The 17,072-nt window shown below is 40.4% G+C and overlaps 2 protein-coding genes and 1 pseudogene across 2 annotated transcripts; 2 read left to right on the top strand and 1 right to left on the bottom strand.

Annotated features, from left to right (window-relative positions):
* Window positions 1-334: 334 nt before the first annotated feature.
* LOC136453567 (small ubiquitin-related modifier 1-like) lies at window positions 335-700 on the bottom strand. Its single transcript, XM_066454127.1, has one exon. It carries the CDS (start codon window positions 698-700, stop codon window positions 335-337), a length of 366 nt encoding a protein of 121 aa, XP_066310224.1.
* Window positions 701-8,170: 7,470 nt separating this feature from the next.
* Window positions 8,171-11,673, top strand: LOC136450749 (probable anion transporter 3, chloroplastic; annotated as a pseudogene).
* A 596-nt stretch (window positions 11,674-12,269) lies between these two features.
* LOC136450748 (calmodulin-binding receptor-like cytoplasmic kinase 2) lies at window positions 12,270-15,694 on the top strand. Its single transcript, XM_066451341.1, has 6 exons — window positions 12,270-12,661; window positions 13,469-13,701; window positions 13,816-13,981; window positions 14,395-14,484; window positions 14,783-15,093; window positions 15,185-15,694. Exons 1-6 carry the CDS (start codon window positions 12,388-12,390, stop codon window positions 15,491-15,493), a joined length of 1,383 nt encoding a protein of 460 aa, XP_066307438.1. The 5' UTR covers window positions 12,270-12,387; the 3' UTR covers window positions 15,494-15,694.
* The last annotated feature ends 1,378 nt before the right edge of the window (window positions 15,695-17,072 follow it).

Below are 17,072 nucleotides of genomic sequence, written 5' to 3' on the forward strand. Positions count from 1 at the left end.
CGTCCTGATTTTAGAGGAGTTGGCGGGAGCGGAGCGGCATCTGGCGGAGCAGCCAGAGGAAGCACCGCCTCCGCCTCCCCTGTGGACTGGGAAGCCACGGGCGAGTCTGAAGATAACCCGAACATCGTCATAGTCCAGGCAATCCCGAGTGCCAGGCAGGGAGCCGCAGGATGACAATTCACAGTTCAGCAACCAACACCGCATAGGTTCCAAACAAATCATAATCATAAGAGAAGAAACCCAAGAAAGAACAAACTGACAAACTAGTGCTAGATCAAACCCAAAAATCCTCGGCTCTCACGCAGAACTCTGACTCGCGCGCAGCGCCGCCTTCCTATGTGAGAATGATATCGATCGTGTCGCCGTCTTCGAGGCCGACCTCGTCGGGCGTCTGGTTGGGCCGGATGTAGCGGCTACGAGGGTCCAGGAACAGGACGGCCTTGGGGTGGAGCGAGTGCTTGCCGTAGTACATGTCCATGAGCCGTCGCAGCTTCACGTCGCGCTTGATGCGGAAGAAGACGTCATCCGCGGTCTGGCCGTGCACCTTGATGTTGATGAGGGCACCGCCGTCCTTGCCTGCCTTGGCCTTCAGCGTCTTCGTGGCCATACCCGGACTCTCCTCCTCAGCTCCCATACCCCTCTCCTCCTCGTCCCCGTGACCTACGTTGGACGGCGGCGGCGGCGGTGGCGGCGTCGACATTGATCCTCCCTCCTCTCTCTCTCTCTCTCTCTCTCTCTCTCTCTCTCTCTCTCTCTCTCTCTCTCTCTCTCTAGCCTTTACTCTAGGTCTTATAACGGTTTCCAGGAGGTTACAGGGGCATGAACCATTCGCGATATTATAGAAAATCAAAAGTGAGAGATGACGGAGAAAATGGGTGTGGTCTTAGCTCTAAACTGCCTTTTTCAGATAAAATGGCGTGAACATCGGACGCGTGGGGAAGAGGATTGATTCGCGCTGAGCCGCGTAGGAAGGCACACTTCCTCCATACCAAAATAAATAACTTCCTCAAAAATTTCAGATAAATTAAGAATGCTGTCAAAAACACATCTATCTTTGGTTCCTTTTCTTCTACAGATAATATCTTCTAGATTTGGCAGTTATTGTTTGCATGCATCCGTGATATACTTTTCAGTTGATATAAGAGTAATTGCAAAAGCCACTTTATAAGTTTATATCCTTCCTTATTGATAATCCTTCCTTATTAACAGGAAGTTAGATATTTTGGAAAAAATATCCTTCAATAATTTTTTTAAATTAGATCTCCAAATATAAAGTACGAACGTACTCCCTCCATCCTGGAATATAGTGCATGCTGGTCATTCTCAGACAAAATAAGGTAGAGTGCAATAGACACATGTAGTCCTCACTTAACTTCCTAATATATTGAAATTTGATTCTATTCCGTATGATTAAAGGGTGAACTCCCAGTCTCCTTGTATGAAATATGGTAGGTACATAAATTACTTTCCTAATACAAAATAATCATGTATTTTTATTTAGGTAAACGTTATCTTATAGTTCCCCGAATGCACTATATTTCAGGATAATTTTCAAATGTCAGAATACACTATATTTTAGAGCGGAGGGAGTAGAGCGGAATTAACCCTCCTAAAATACGTACAAAATATAAAAAAATATTGGAAAGTGATCTTTATTCAAATGACTCTTCACTCTAAATGAAGATTCCGAGAGTGAGTCTAAGAAAAGTCGCCTGCTTCTTCATCTGTAACCGTTCCATTTGCAAAAGGTGATTGGCTTATGACCGTCACCTTTGATCAATCATTTGATCAGTCACTAGTGGCGTCTCTTAGATAGTACTCCCATGTTGCCTATTTTAACTTTTACCCTTCCTTGTTTATCATCGTGTCTTTGTAAAATCATGTTCGATCGTTTCTTCCCTTCTTTATTAATTGCGTGGATGCCAAATCATGTTCGTTTATTTCCTTCATTTAATCGCGTGAAGGCAATATTACCTTTATTTTATTTCCTTAATTTTTTCTCCTAATCGCTTGTCGATTTCAAATTTTCTTTCTCTTAGAGCAACTCTAACAGGAGTGCTCAAATCGGGGCCCATATTTTTCACTTCATGGCTCACTCTAATTTTGAGGGTCGATTGAGCTATGCACATCTGGAGTAGTTGAGACTCGGGAGGGTTGCCAGTAGGAGAGGAACTATGCGCGAGTCGCCAAGAGGACGAGCCGTGGTTGGGGCATCTCATCGGAGGAGACGCACTGGTACCGCCCACACGCTGCTCTCTTGACATATCTACCTCGCCTGACCCAACTGTCGGTGGTCCTCGCCAACTGGTGCGACGGGGAGAGGGGGAAGTAATAGGGGGTCGCAATGGGTGGTGCTCGACAAGCGGTGGCAAAGAGTGCCGCACGAAGAGGGTGACTACAGTGAGGTCACGAGGAAAAGTATCCCGTGCGCAGACAACGTTTTTCGCAGGCGAGAGGTGGGATGTCGAGAAGTTTTGCGTGGGATGGAGGAAAACATAAGCCAACCGTAGGATGGAAGCCGGATGGAGAGCCCCTAGGAATAAGGACTAAAAGGCTTTATTTGAGAAGCCTCCTATTTTGGGGCACCAAGTAGGGGCCTAGTAGACCTTGTTAGAGTTGATGTTAGGCCTGTCTCAGTGGTGAGTTTTATAGCGTTGTTTCCAAAACTGTCATGTCATGTAACATAAAATAAAACATCCACTCTCAATAGAAGTCTTATTTTATAATTATAATTTCATAGACATCTAATTTCATGACTCATACAAAATTGGTAATCGTGACAAGAGAGTTTCATCCCCATGAAACTCATTTTTTCTCTCTCTCTTCCTCAAAACGTTGTCAAATCATCAAAAGCGCTTACGTGGCAGCTTATTAAATGCAAATAAAACTATGATAAAAACTCATATTGAGACTGGCCTTAGTGTAAGTATCTAATATGGACTTACTCGCAGCACCGTGTAGGAGGTCTCTATTAGGGTCGACCCTGAGGTGGGCAGGGGTGCTACTGCCTGCTGGCCTATGCCCCTGAAGCCCGAGGCCTCTAACATCATATATAAATGTAAATAGTTAGGTTTATTTATCTTAGCTTTAATTTTTCTATATATTTCAGTCTATATATAGACTACAAGCAAGAATTTAACACAAGTCTTCAAAACATAACATAACCTATGGCCATGAGTATGAGATTGGACATCTTCCAAATTTGATGCGAGACGTGACTTGAACGTAACTCGGTTGGTTAGGCTTTCTAGCTTATGATCAATTTAACTCTAGAGCATATGTTCTGCTCAACAGATGTGTAGTAATAAATCATGCTAATATTTTGTCTATAACTAAAATTTTTAGAAAAATCATACTCTCATTGAAATTTCAAAAAATAATTGGTGAAATTTCACGAATTTCAATAGTTTTAGGTATGGCAAAAAAAGTGTGGCACATCATAAATGGATAGTTTATGAAAAAAAGTTGTTATCACTTATGAGTTATACATAATAAGCGCGAGAAATAATTGAGGATCGAACTCTATGTCTAACTCAAAAGAAAAATAGATCTTTTATAAACATTGTTATGCATCTAATACTTTAATTTGACTTTTACTTTATAGTTTTGCACTAGGAAGCGTTTGAGAGATGAACATTGTTTTTTATTATAATTTTTAGGCATCTAATACTTTTTTGTATAACATATAACACTTGAAATTTGTATTAAGAAACCTACACTCTTTGTTCCAATTTATAAGATATTTTGGATTTTCTAGATATATTATTTTTATTTTAATTAAAATATAGTGTATATCTAAGTACATAGTAAAATCTATGGGTCTGATGGTTGTCTGCATTAGGCTTAACCTATATTAGACCTTATGCAGCACAACCTAAGCCAGTATAAACATATGCAGTGCCTTCATATTTGGTTCTCTCGCATAGGCAAGTCGTGTCTGATAAAACTATATTTGATTATTTACATTTTATTGCATATAGTCACCTTATATGTTCTATTAGAGATCTCATGTTTCTAGTAAAGGTAGAGAATGTGAAAATATTTTATTTTGGTATGTCTATCGGCTTATGCAAATTTGAATTGTCTAATACGAAAAATCTGGCATACTAGCTAATGATGCATTGGTCTGCTTTGAGCACTATACAAGCCTGCATAAGAGCCACTGCAAGCAACTAAATATGGGCAAATTACATTACACAAGCCCAAATACAAGCTAATGCAGACAACCAATCAGATCTTATGCATCTAGAAAAATAAAAATGTCTTAGAATTTAGAATTGAGGGAGTATATTTTTAGTGTAGACTTGAGGTGCTCACGGCTAGCTCGACGCTTGGACTGTTGTCGATTGCACACATCGTGGACTCGGCTGCAGGCAATGGTTTTCTAAACACTAAACGGTAAATAATCATTCACCGACCGTTCAGCTATTATTTGGATTAAATGGTCCATTAAACAGTCTAAGCAGACAATTAAACTGAATAAATTGATGATTAAATGGAAACGACATATCACCATGTAGCGTTTGCACAATGTTTAAATAGGCTAAACGAACGTTTAGATGAACAATACATGCAACATACATGATTCAATTTGTTTGAACAGATCAAATTCATCAAATTTATGGTATGCCACTTTATATAAAGGCACCAATTTTACCTCGTTGTCCATTATAAATGCTACGTTTATTGTTTCTCCCGTTACAATTGCAACACACGAACATATTTATCGGTCCTAAAAAATATTAAGCATGATTTTGAGAAATGTTTATACCTTCCTAGTTATTGAACCAGGTTTCACAAATTATCGAGTTTGTCTTTTAAAAGATGTTGAATTAGTTTCTTGAATAGTTTGAATGCGTGCAAAAACAATGAAATTTATAAACAAAAATTGAGCATAACTTAGCTAGATATGTTTCTTATGGTGGAACCTATCTACTTTTATATGAGTTCAAATTCTTGATTTGACACGGGTACTCTATTTTCCTGGATTCATTATAGGATTTTAATGGCACTATTCCTTCAGTGATAGGTGGCGACATGGCGTGGTCACTGATAGTGAGATTACTGCGTACGTGTATTCATATGAGATAGTGTGTACATGTATATGCGCGTCTATATTGTGTGATTTGATTTGAAAAATAGATGAAAACTAGCAAATATGCCCGTGTGTTGCAGCGGGAAGAAAAACTACCAAACTTTAATAAAAAAAATTAGGATAGAAATGTTACATATCTATTTTGTTTTTTAATATTTTTATAAAATTTAAAAATTATAATTTATTTTAGGATCACTATGACATCCACAATATAATGATGCATTTGGTGCATGTCCATGTCAAGTGCTCCCTGCCAGAGCTGGAGGCCTACCGATAGCCATTTTTAGCGTTGGCTCTGGGCACCTAAACGGTTCTAGCTTCGTGTATAGGAGGGCAGAAACGCTCCACCGTACCATCTCGTTTGGTGCGGCTTCGCTGGCTTCGGTGCCTCGGAGCAAGTGCAGGAGTCGCACCAAACTTGCCCTATGTTAATATTAACACTAATCTTGATAGATTTCCCCCCTCCATTATAAGGCACGGAAATATTTATTACCTATAAATATATCATAACTTAAATTTTCATATTATGTATGTGTTGGTAGAGTAAAATATTAAATTCCGTGATTTCTTTCTTTTTTGAAGACCATATAATAAACATAAAAAATAGACAAAATTATGGGTGAGCGAGGAAAAAAATAGCCAAGATGGAGTCGTCTCAAGAAAACCATAAAAAATCAAAAGATTCATATCGGGAAGCTGTAAAAAAATAGAAGAGACGGCTTTGGTAAAAGCAGCGATCGAAAACAACAATATTCAACATATAGGAAAATCATAATAATAAAAGTTCAAAAGAGTAAGCTTTGGAAAAAAAACAGTGATATAGAGATATAGATTGCTTGGAATATTTGATTTTTGTTTTGTAAATCATGGTTGCATACTTGCATGCCTACGTGATCGGCTGCTCCTAACCTCCGATGGTGGGCCTAATTGGGCAGGCTGCGTTGGAAAAGAAAAAATAATCTAAAAAATAACGTAGAAATGATATATATCTATTTATGTTTTATACTTTTTTATAAGATTTCAAATCTACACTTTATTTGTGATGACCGACATCCATAAGTTAATGTTGGCAATAATATGATAATATTTTATTAAACCCGTGTCAAATTAAAATACAACCTTCACAAATTTTTTTCTCTCGTCGCAAAACATTTAAACATAAATATATAATAAATTCATTTTTTATATTATCCAGTGTTGCTATACTTAAATATGAAGCTCCTGGTTATCTCTGAGAACCCATAAAATATGTAATGCAAATATCTATTTAAAGTCAGTAAGATGTTAGTTGCTCATGTGCCGAGAATTCATTTATTCGTCAATGATTATAACGAGAGACCTCTCAATTTTTTTACATAGCAACCCTTGATAGGGATTGTAGAGACAGATTTATTTCGACAAAATTATGAATGAACCGCTTAATATTTTAATTCACGGATTCATTTGTTGAACCATTGGCTGATTTTAACAAAATAAGTCTTTCTTCTAATCAAAACTATATCATTATATTGATGTACTGTATTTATATTTGTTCTTGGCGTTTATTAGAAAATTAAAAAAAACATGGGCCCAAAAGAAAGGATAGAAAAACGAGCTAAAAATCAAAACCAGAAAACTAATCGAAACAACAAAATACCGAAACGTTATGGGGCAAAAAAAAAACCAGCCGAACAAAATGGAAACAACCGGGAAAAAAGGGAACAAGTTAAGACCGAGGAGGACACGGAAAACAAAGGAAAAAGAATCAGGAACATGAACACCAGCGGACGTGCAAAACAGAAAAAAGCAGGAACGCGGAAACGAATTAGGCAGAAAAAATTAGCGGCAGAAATTTTGCCTATTTGATTAGGATTTGGATTGTACCTGTCTAGATTACTTAAAAAGGCCTACACATGTTATTATATATACTCCCTCCATCCCAAATTGTAAGTCATTCCAACAATTTTGGAGAGTCAAAATTTCTCAAGTTTGACCAAAATTATAAAAAAAATTACAAAGATTTATGACATCAAATAGGTATACTATAAAAATATAATTAACAAAGAATCTATTGGTACTTAGTTGGTATTATAAATGTTATTATCTTATTATATAAACTTGGTCAAACTTGAGATGCTTTGATTCTCCAAGATTCTTGGAATGACTTATAATTTGAGATGGAGGGAGTACTTAATAGGAGAGTTGTAGAGAGATGAAAAGAAATAGTTTCAATATTCACGGAGTTAGTCAGATGAGGGCATACAAAAAAAAATAGGTAGGTATAGATATATGTAAGGAACTCTTATCTGTGTTTGCAATCTATATCTATATCTAATATTAAAGAGATAAAATTTTTCTTCACCTATTTTTTGGTCCGGCTATCCCTTAACTAACTTTGTGAATGTGAAAAACCACCTATAGCCCTTCTCTTTATATAACTAGGAATCCAAATCCAATTAGATCTCTCCGATTTTATGTGAATAGGAATCTTAATTCAAATAGGAAAGATATAATAATATGGACAGCTATGAATCTTAATCCAATTACTCCGAGTAACCGGAATAGGAATCTTAATCCAAATACAAAAAAATATAAGAATAGAAATCTAATAAAGAGGAAAGACGGTCTTTGTTTCATTTCTTTTCTGTTCTTTGTTCTCTTTTTTCTGATTTTGTTTTCATTATTTTTTGTGGTTTTCTCCACCTGATTTTTTGGGTTCTAATAAATATAATAACAGTAAAAACAAACAGTACATAAGAGACCACAACTATTTTAATCTTTGACTCCTTAAGAAACAAAGATTTTTACCACTAAGTTAATTTAATTTTTGACTGAACTCATGACCCATACTATAACTCATTCTCGTCCAATAATGATATGATATCTTAATCCAATACATATTGGACCCGTTGCAATGCACGGGTTAGTAGAAATAAAAAGTAAACCAACGAAAATGAGAAGAAAAGATTAAAGTTTCATGGGCCCTAATCCAGTAATCCTAGAGGCCTTTTATTTCAGCCGGGGTATAGAAGTCACCAAGGCCCGCGCACCTGACACGTCACTCCCACCAACCCACTTCAGCAGGATGCCAGGATCACTTCCACTCCGCGGCTCCCCCTTTGCCCCGTGACTTCGCGACGAAGAGAAACCATGACGCCTCCCGGCCAACTGCTCCCCTTGGCCCGGCTGCCTCCGCTGCCTCACGTCCTCTCCAGCCACCGCAGCCGGTGCCCGCCTCCCGCCCACGCTCACGCCGGAGTGTCGCCTCTGCCTCCATGGTGGCCCCACCGCCTCCATGGCCGCTTCGTGCCTTCTCCCCAGCTGTTCCGGGCTCCAGCCTGGCCCCCTCGTACTCCAACACCTCCAGGGGTTTCGGCGGCCGCAAGAGGCGAGGCTCAGGCAGCTGCGGTGGCGGAGTTCGTGACGTCGGAGAGGGTGAAGGTGGCGGCGATGCTGGGGCTAGCCCTGGCGCTCTGCAACGCCGACCGCGTCGTCATGTCCGTCACCATCGTCCCTCTCTCGCAGGCGTACGGGTGGACCCCGTCATTCGCCGGCGTCGTGCAGGTTCCCAGTTTTCTGTTATTCTGCACAATTTTGTTTGCTTCGTCTGCGCTAGGGGCTACTGACTAGCCATTCTCATTGAAGTTTCTGGTTTTCAGAGTGCTCATTTGCAATAATCAACGTTTTAATGATGTGGTGTTCGAATAATTGATTAATTTTAAGTGAAAGCGTTCTTACATGGCTCGAGTCTCGAAATGACATGTCTGCAATGCCATATTTAGTTCATTTGCTCTACAAACATAGCAAAATACTATAGTCGACAAGGTTTGAATTTTCACTAGAAAGCTGTCTAGCACTCATATTTCCTGCTTATTCTTACTCAGGCTGCTGTAGTGAAGTAAATTACGAAAGATTACACATAAGAAAGTAAGGGCATGAGTTTGCCCATCTTGTTTGATGAATATCCTGATGTCATTGTGTTGTTGGCACTGCAAACAGTCATCCTTTCTTTGGGGATATCTGATGTCGCCAATAATTGGTGGAGCGCTTGTTGACAGCCTGTTCGGCTGGGGCTGAAACGATCGTATACGATCATGGATTATTACTGTTGGCTGGTTTGGTGTGAGAGAAAAATACTGTTCTGGCTGGAAATTTACGATCGTTTACGATCAAGCGAACAGGCTACTATGGTGGAAAGCGAGTCATGGCTTACGGTGTAGCCTTATGGTCCTTGGCTACATTCCTGTCTCCTTGGGCAGCTGGTCGATCTATCTCTGGTTGTTTCTCTTTACCAGAATCCTGCTGGGTCTTGCAGAAGGAGTGGCACTCCCAAGCATGAACAGCATGGTGTTGAGGTATCTACCTTTGTAACATTATTCCTTTTGATTACTTCATCTCCAACTTTTCCCCCACAAAAACGTATTGTTGTTTGGCTGTGGGGATTTCTGCTAAGATTTATGTAAGTGTTTGTATTGGCCCTTTTATTACAGGTGGTTTCCTCGCACAGAGAGATCTAGTGCTGTGGGTATTGCAATGGCTGGCTTTCAGCTTGGCAATGCCATTGGGTTACTTCTTTTCCCAATTATCATGTCACGAACTGGAATCTTTGGACCTTTTGTGATATTTGGATTATTCGGATTTCTGTGGGTGTTGGTGTGGATACCGGCTATATCTGGCACACCAGGTGAACATGCACAGATATCAGCATATGAACTGGAGTATATAACCAAAGGCCAGAAATTGGTGAAACCTCAAATTGGAAGTGAAAAAACAAAAAAGGTTCCCCCTTTCAGTAAACTGCTTTCCAAATGGTCAACATGGGCTTTGATTTGTGCAAACGCCATGCATAGCTGGGTAACTTAACAACTAATTTTTCATCAATTCTTTGTAAGATTGTGCCACAGAAAGACACATTTTAGGGAATAATCTTTTTTGTCTCATGATTTTTTTCAGGGTTATTTTGTTATCCTTTCATGGATGCCAGTCTATTTCAAAACAGTAAGCCTTCACTCTGCTTCAATGTTCTTTGAATATATAAATTACTTTTCCCAGTATTCAACTTGATATTGCTTTTGTGGTGATCAGATATATCATGTCAATCTGAGAGAAGCTGCTTGGTTCAGTGCACTCCCTTGGGTGATGATGGCAGTTTTAGGCTACGTGGCTGGTGTTGTATCAGACATGCTTATTAGAAATGGTACAAACATTACTTTAACACGGAAGATAATGCAGGTATGTTGCTTCAAAAAAAATAGTAGCATAACAGTCAGGAAAGTTTTCATTTCTTTTATTCATAAAATGATCTTGTGCACCTCTCCACACTCTTTCCAAAAGTCACATGCTTCCTGATATGCTGCGATCTATTAATCATAAGATACAAAAACCAAACATGTTAAGTGTACACTTCCTGTTGCAGTTTATTTTCATCAATATTGGCTTCTTTTTGGTTTTGCCATTTCAACTTTCAAGTGTACACTTCCTGTTGCATTAACTTTTTTCCTGACTATTGACTTTTCATTCTGCAGTCAATTGGCTTTCTGGGGCCAGGTATTGCTTTGCTCTGTCTGAATGCAGCAAAGAGTCCAATCATTGCTTCAGCCTGGCTTACAATTGCTGTTGGTTTGAAATCCTTTGGCCACTCAGGTTTCTTAGTAAATCTACAGGTACTGTAGTTCAGTGATGGAGCAGACACTCATTCTTCGCAATTTGGATCCTCTTTTTCCCATCTGATATATATCATTTTTAAAACATATCAGGAGATCGCCCCACAATATGCTGGAGTCCTACACGGTACTAAATAGTAAATATGTTCCTTGTGTTAACTGTAGATTTCCATTTTGTTGCATTAACTAACTTTAGTCTACAATTGTGCTGTGACAGGAATGTCAAATACAGCTGGGACATTTGCTGCCATTCTAGGAACTATTGGAGTAGGATTTTTTGTTGATCGGATGGGTTCTTTCCATGGATTTTTGATATTGACGTCGCTTTTATACTTCAGCAGTGCTCTTTTCTGGGATATCTTTGCTACTGGAGAGCGTGTTGACTTTGATGGCACTGGCTAGCAACTCAGAGGAACTCTGCGGTTTTCTATCCTTAAAACACAGAATGCTGATTCAGGACAGTGTTTTACCGCCAACCATCAGAAAGTTATTTGCACCTGAAGATGAAGAACTTTAGTTACGACTGTACAGTATTGGGTTTCAACCTTTTAAAGCACGCTTGGAAGTCGAATATCAGCGATGGATAAACACATGGAACCGTCTTTATAGGTCGTTTTAGATTTTCTTGGAGGGATATCCCTAATGATGTTACATAGAATAAATAACAGGGCAGGATGTCAACCATTAATGGCGCCGAAAGTAGTAGAGAACTGAAACTGATTTGCAGCCTAGTCAGAAAATGGGAATCCCAACCATTAAGGGAGAATGGGTTTGAAAAACATGGGGAATTTGGGTGTAAATGCTACGGAAAGTTGTGGCCTTTTAAAATTCTTATAACATGTGACTTTTTTACTGTCAATTTCCCTTCTTTTAAGTATATAATGAATGCAGCAAACAGGGAAATCCTTGATGGGGAGCATAGAAGGGTCTTTACATTGATGAAAAAAGTTGAAAACTTCAGATGCAATGCTATTCAGTATTGAGAATACCATACATCGATGTCTGTAGAGATTCGGGATTTAGAAGGAAATATTCTTGGAGGGCTACTAGTAAGGATGTAAGGGGACACCCAATGGTGTTCTATGATCAGCTAACTTAGTTCTTTTCTCCACCTAAATGCTAAATTAATCAGGTGGCATGCCACTGTAGTTTATTTTATCAAGTTCCGGAACCATTCAAGTTCATTTTATCAAGTTCCGGAAGGACCAATAACCCGAGAGACTTGCATCCCTACCCTTGACCTCAACACTCAACAGTCTGACATAAGGAAGAGAACGCGTCTCTTCGGAGACATCCGATAAAGAAGAGAACGCTTCAGAGGACAGGCCAAAGGACGATGCCATGGTCCATTTCGTCTCTGGCAGTGGAATTGTAAACATACCTACAGGGACATCCTCCACCAATTAAATTATTGTAAACAGTAGTTGACATACGTACATTTACTCCTAAGTCATAGCTCCTAACCCCACTGGCTTGGCCTGAAAACCCATTTCAACCACCTGTTTATGATAATAAAGATGTATGCACCCAGTCAAATTTGAATCAGTCCATCCTCCATCGCCTCCGAGTCTACAAAAGCTAAGAATCAGAAGAACGTGTACCTGATTATGCGCGAGCAGCTGTTCGTCCCATCTTCGCATCCCATCAGCCATGCAGGCAGCTCGCAACCGGACATCCCCAACCGGCCATGGAGGTTTCTCTGGCTTCAACAGTGAGTTTCAGTCAGATCCTGGGTTCTCTTGGACTTCTACCTATACACCTCGTTCCCGTATAGTCAACACGAAGGCCAGGAGCTCAATATCATTCCGGGAAAGAGTTGCTGCACTTTTCGGGTCGTGGGCAAACTGCTTCACTCCTCGATCTGAAATCAAGGAAGCCCATGAGAATCCTCCAATCGAGCGCCAGGATGTGTCTGCTAGTCCCAGTAAGCTCACCTTCCTTTCTTCATTCATCTGTCATGTAGAAGCTGAGATGCTGCCTGTGTAACTATCTTAGTTACTATTACTACTAGCTAGTCCTGAAACGAATTGCATTAGAAACGAGACACAGATATTTACCTCGTCAAATGAGGCCAATCAGGTCTTTTAAGATTCTATAGCAGAAACGATTTTAATCATGGTAATGCAAACGCTTACGGGTCGAGCAACTTGTAAACAGTCTAAATGACTGGCGTAACAACCTTCTTGCCTGTAATTCTGCTACTCCTTCCGGCTAGCTGGAGTTTTTGTGAATGAAAATTTGGTGGGGAAGCTCTCCCCCCCGTTTGTGTTAAAAAAAATGGTAATGCAAAATTGTGGCACAAATCAGCAATAACCGATAAGGAGTCCATACTAATCGACCTTCAACTTATGGGTTACAAATATCATACAGCATGATGTTTGGTCAAAGTAAATTTGAGCTTACTCAGACTCCCGATACTCCCGATCTACAATTTGAGTTTTCATTGCCACTTCCTGTTTCCAGTTTTCACCTAATAAGCTAATCAGAATTCAAACTCGTCCAAGTTAGCATTGCTCTTCAACTGACATTTCTAATGACATGCTTTTGGTCAATCATGAAGCTTTGCGTTCAAGTTACAAAACTCAACACCACCCATAATCTGGTCCAAAACAAGACATACATAGCTGCTAAATGATGAATATACTTCGTGAGGATGTGTTCTTAATCAAACTGCTCAACTATTAAATCAAAGTTGAGTCCAATTAAGATGGTTTCCGATTGTTTCCTGCAGTCTCCAGAATTTCATCGACAAGTAGCACAAGCAATAATATACAGAATATATCCAGGCAGAGAGGTGATAGCAGCCAAACAAAGTCCTGGCAAGAACAGTTCTCGTTTCAGGAAATTTGCCAGGCTACTTCAAACTTTAGTGAACAAAACAAAATTGGGTTAGGTAATTTTGGCACTGTGTATAAAGCGAAGCTCAGGGATGGATCCATCATAGCTGTAAAGAGGGCTACTAAGGTTTGTAGGTGAATATTCCTTCAACAGAAGAAATGCTGTACATATTTACTACACCGAGTTACTTGCAGCAATCAAATCAAGAAAAAGTTTTCATGCAACATCTGGATTTGGCAGATGCATGGTGGGCATCTATCTGCAGAGTTCAGAAGTGAAATCCAGATGCTGTCCAAGGTCGAGCATTTGAACTTGGTAAAGTTTCTTGGGTACGTGGAATACGAGGATGAACGCCTAATTCTGGTTGAGTACATCAGTAATGGAACACTCCGTCAACACTTGGATGGTACGTCAAACATGTGCAATGGACAAGCTTAAACACATACTACTTCATTTCTTGTGGTAGTGTAGCAATATTGTCAAGATGGTAAAAGTTATAGAATCCACGAATTTTGTAAGTCACCACTCACCAAGATAGTATAACTGGATGAAGTTAAATGCATTGAAGTATTGTTTATAAATATGACAAGTCACCTGTGATATCCTAAATGTCAATCTACTGAAAGAGATGTAAAAACATGTGCATGCTATTCAGCTTAAGCCTATGGTTTTCTTTTTTGCGTGTTTGAACCATGTTTCATTTATGTTCCCAGTTCCAATCTTGATTTTTGGAATCAAATTATGTTGTAGAATGTAATGCTATAAATCTTCATTTTCCATTGGATTAAAGGGAACTTAATGAACTTTTCCACTATGCAGGGTCAAAAGGGGAACCATTGGAATTTGCACAGCGTCTCAACATCGCTGTTGACATAGTTCATGCCATTGCCTACTTACATGGTTATACAGGTACCCACACTCCATTTCTATATGAAAATTTGAGTCAGCCCCCAAACATAGATGCATAAGATAGTCATATTTGGCATAACCCCACAAGTGCATATTTGATCATGGTCCTGAATGTTAATACACCACACAGCAGATCCCTAGATGATACAGTCAGCATGAAAAATCACCATCTCAGAACATCCATGATCAGAATTTTGTATGATAGCCACCCAAAATATCTATGTATTGACATCTACCGCGGATACCAAACCTTCAGCATCCTTATGTCTGACAAATATTTTCCTACAATGGGAAGCAGATCACCCGATCATCCACCGTGACATCAAGTCGTCCAACATTCTCCTAACAGAGCAACTACGAGCAAAGGTTGCTGATTTTGGCTTCGCACGCCTAGCCCCTGAAAACCCTGAAGCGACCCACGTGTCAACGCTGGTAAAGGGGACGGCCGGATACGTGGACCCTGAGTACCTCTGCACAAGCCAGCTCACCGACCGCAGCGACGTCTACTCCTTCGGCGTCCTTCTCGTCGAGCTCATCACCGGCCGACGCCCTATCGAGCGTGGCCGCGGGCGCGGGCGCGGGCGCCACCAACGCCTCACCACCGAATGGGTAAAGCAAGCACACCCAAACAAAACCAGCGCTTCTGATACTGAAATGTACCGCACGTGAGGTGTTTGACGAAATTACCGTGCTCGTGCAGGCGCTGCGCAAGTGCAGAGAGGGCTTCGCAGTGGTGGTGATGGACCCCCGGATGCGGCGGACCAGCGCTGTCGTGGCAGCGGTGGAGAAGGTCATGGCGCTGGCGGCCGAGTGCACGGCTCCGGATCGCGCCGCACGGCCAGCAATGCGGCGCTGCGCCGAGTTGCTCTGGTCCGTGAGACGCGACTTGCAGCAGGAGCAGCAGCGCGCGGCGGCCGCGAGCGCAGGAGCGAGGCGGCACGATGGCTCGACGTACGCACCGCCGTCGGTTACGAGTCTGAGGCAGGAAAGGTTCGAGGACTTGAGATGATCTGCTGCACGATGTTGGGGAACACGACGTAGATTTGAAATTAGTGCAGCTGTGGATGTGGAGTGCTACGCTCCCTCCGTCAAAAAGAAATGTCTTCTTTTACGTAGTCCCTCCGTTTCGAAATAAACGATCTTATAGTATTTAAATCTTGTTCTAATTATTTGGTCCTGTCGTTTTTTAATGTATATTTTTTCAATACACATTTCTCTTATTTCTCTTTTCATAATACATCGCTCTTTAAGAGACATTGTGCTTTTTTAGCTTTAATGTTGATTTCTGTGATAAATTCTAAAATGTTTGTTTAATACGAAAGGAGAGAATCGATATTAATCCAGTTTTATAGATATATAAAAAACATATATTAATATTTATAATGTGTAACAAGTATCATTAGATAAAACCATAGATTATATTTTTATATAAACTTATTTGATGTACAAATATTGATAATGTTTTTATAAATTTAATGTAGGGTATGATTGAGCACCACCTAAATTGGATGTTATGACAAATTGTCTAAATCAGTATAAGTCCTATTCTAAGTGCTAGCCATACAAAGTCTAACGTGACACTAAATTTATTAGTCGACTTGTGGGTATTCCTGCTACGAAATGGCGACACCGGTTCACGTTAGTATCCAAACCGGTCCAGGCCAAATTTTTCCTAGAGGCTTGTGTGGCCACTGGCCAAGTTGTTTCTTCGTGTCCGAAAGAGTTTTAAGTCAATCTATATATAAACTTGTTCGGTCTCATAAGAAACTTGTACAATTACGTGTAGAAAATGTTTCTACTAGTATAAAACCAGTCATCTATATAAAACAAGAGGATCACAGGCAATTGCGGTGTCCAACACACGATCAAAGAAAAACCAATCCAGCTCATTTTACACTCTCTTCTAATCTGTTATTACTTCTCGTTCTTCGGGTACTACTGATGGCTATTGATTCAACAACGACAAAACTCTAGAGCGGTAAGACCGACTAGAGCAGCCTATAGCCGCATGCACATCCTGATGGGATCCATGCCAAATAACATGTCTTGCGTATTTGTCGTGCTTTTGATGAGACTTCTCCATCGACGTGTCTTGCATATTGCATTTACGCTGGAGACATACGCTGATGTGTGAACGTGCTTCTAGACGACGGCGATTTAGAAGTTGACTAAGCTGATTTTTGACTTGCCTCTAATCCGTTTGTATCCGAGGATTCTGACTCTTGCGATGAGTGAGTGAGCGAGTGACCGATCTAAGCAGGACCGTTTGGGAGGCCTTCAGCCTGTTCGTTTTCGGCTTATACGATCGTGGATTATAAGCTGAAACATTATTTTTCTCTCACACCAAACCAGCTAACAGTACTTCTGGCTTATAATCCACAATCGTTTCGACCGAAACGAACAGGCTGCTTAGACGAAGGAGCTAGAGATAGAGCCACAAAGGATCAAGGCACTTTATCGTGCCATACGTCACCATCTGTGTGAGAGCTCCGTGAACGGCCAGCAAAGGACCCTGCGCCGAAACTACGACTAAGACGTGACACCATGCATGATGCACTAGTTGCAAGTCCCCAGTTCCCTGGCTCGAT

Source organism: Miscanthus floridulus, chromosome 5 (genome assembly GCF_019320115.1).
Source record: "Miscanthus floridulus cultivar M001 chromosome 5, ASM1932011v1, whole genome shotgun sequence".
Lineage (NCBI taxonomy): Eukaryota > Viridiplantae > Streptophyta > Magnoliopsida > Poales > Poaceae > Miscanthus > Miscanthus floridulus.

Bases quoted from the DNA above. Each gene is read 5' to 3' on its own strand.
- LOC136453567 (XM_066454127.1), bottom strand. From the start codon at position 700: ATGTCGACGCCGCCACCGCCGCCGCCGCCGTCCAACGTAGGTCACGGG.
- LOC136450748 (XM_066451341.1), top strand. From the start codon at position 12,388: ATGCAGGCAGCTCGCAACCGGACATCCCCAACCGGCCATGGAGGTTTC. The intron at 13,702-13,815 runs GTTTGTAGGTGA...TGGATTTGGCAG, and splicing joins CTGTAAAGAGGGCTACTAAG to ATGCATGGTGGGCATCTATC. The intron at 13,982-14,394 runs GTACGTCAAACA...TCCACTATGCAG, and splicing joins ACTCCGTCAACACTTGGATG to GGTCAAAAGGGGAACCATTG.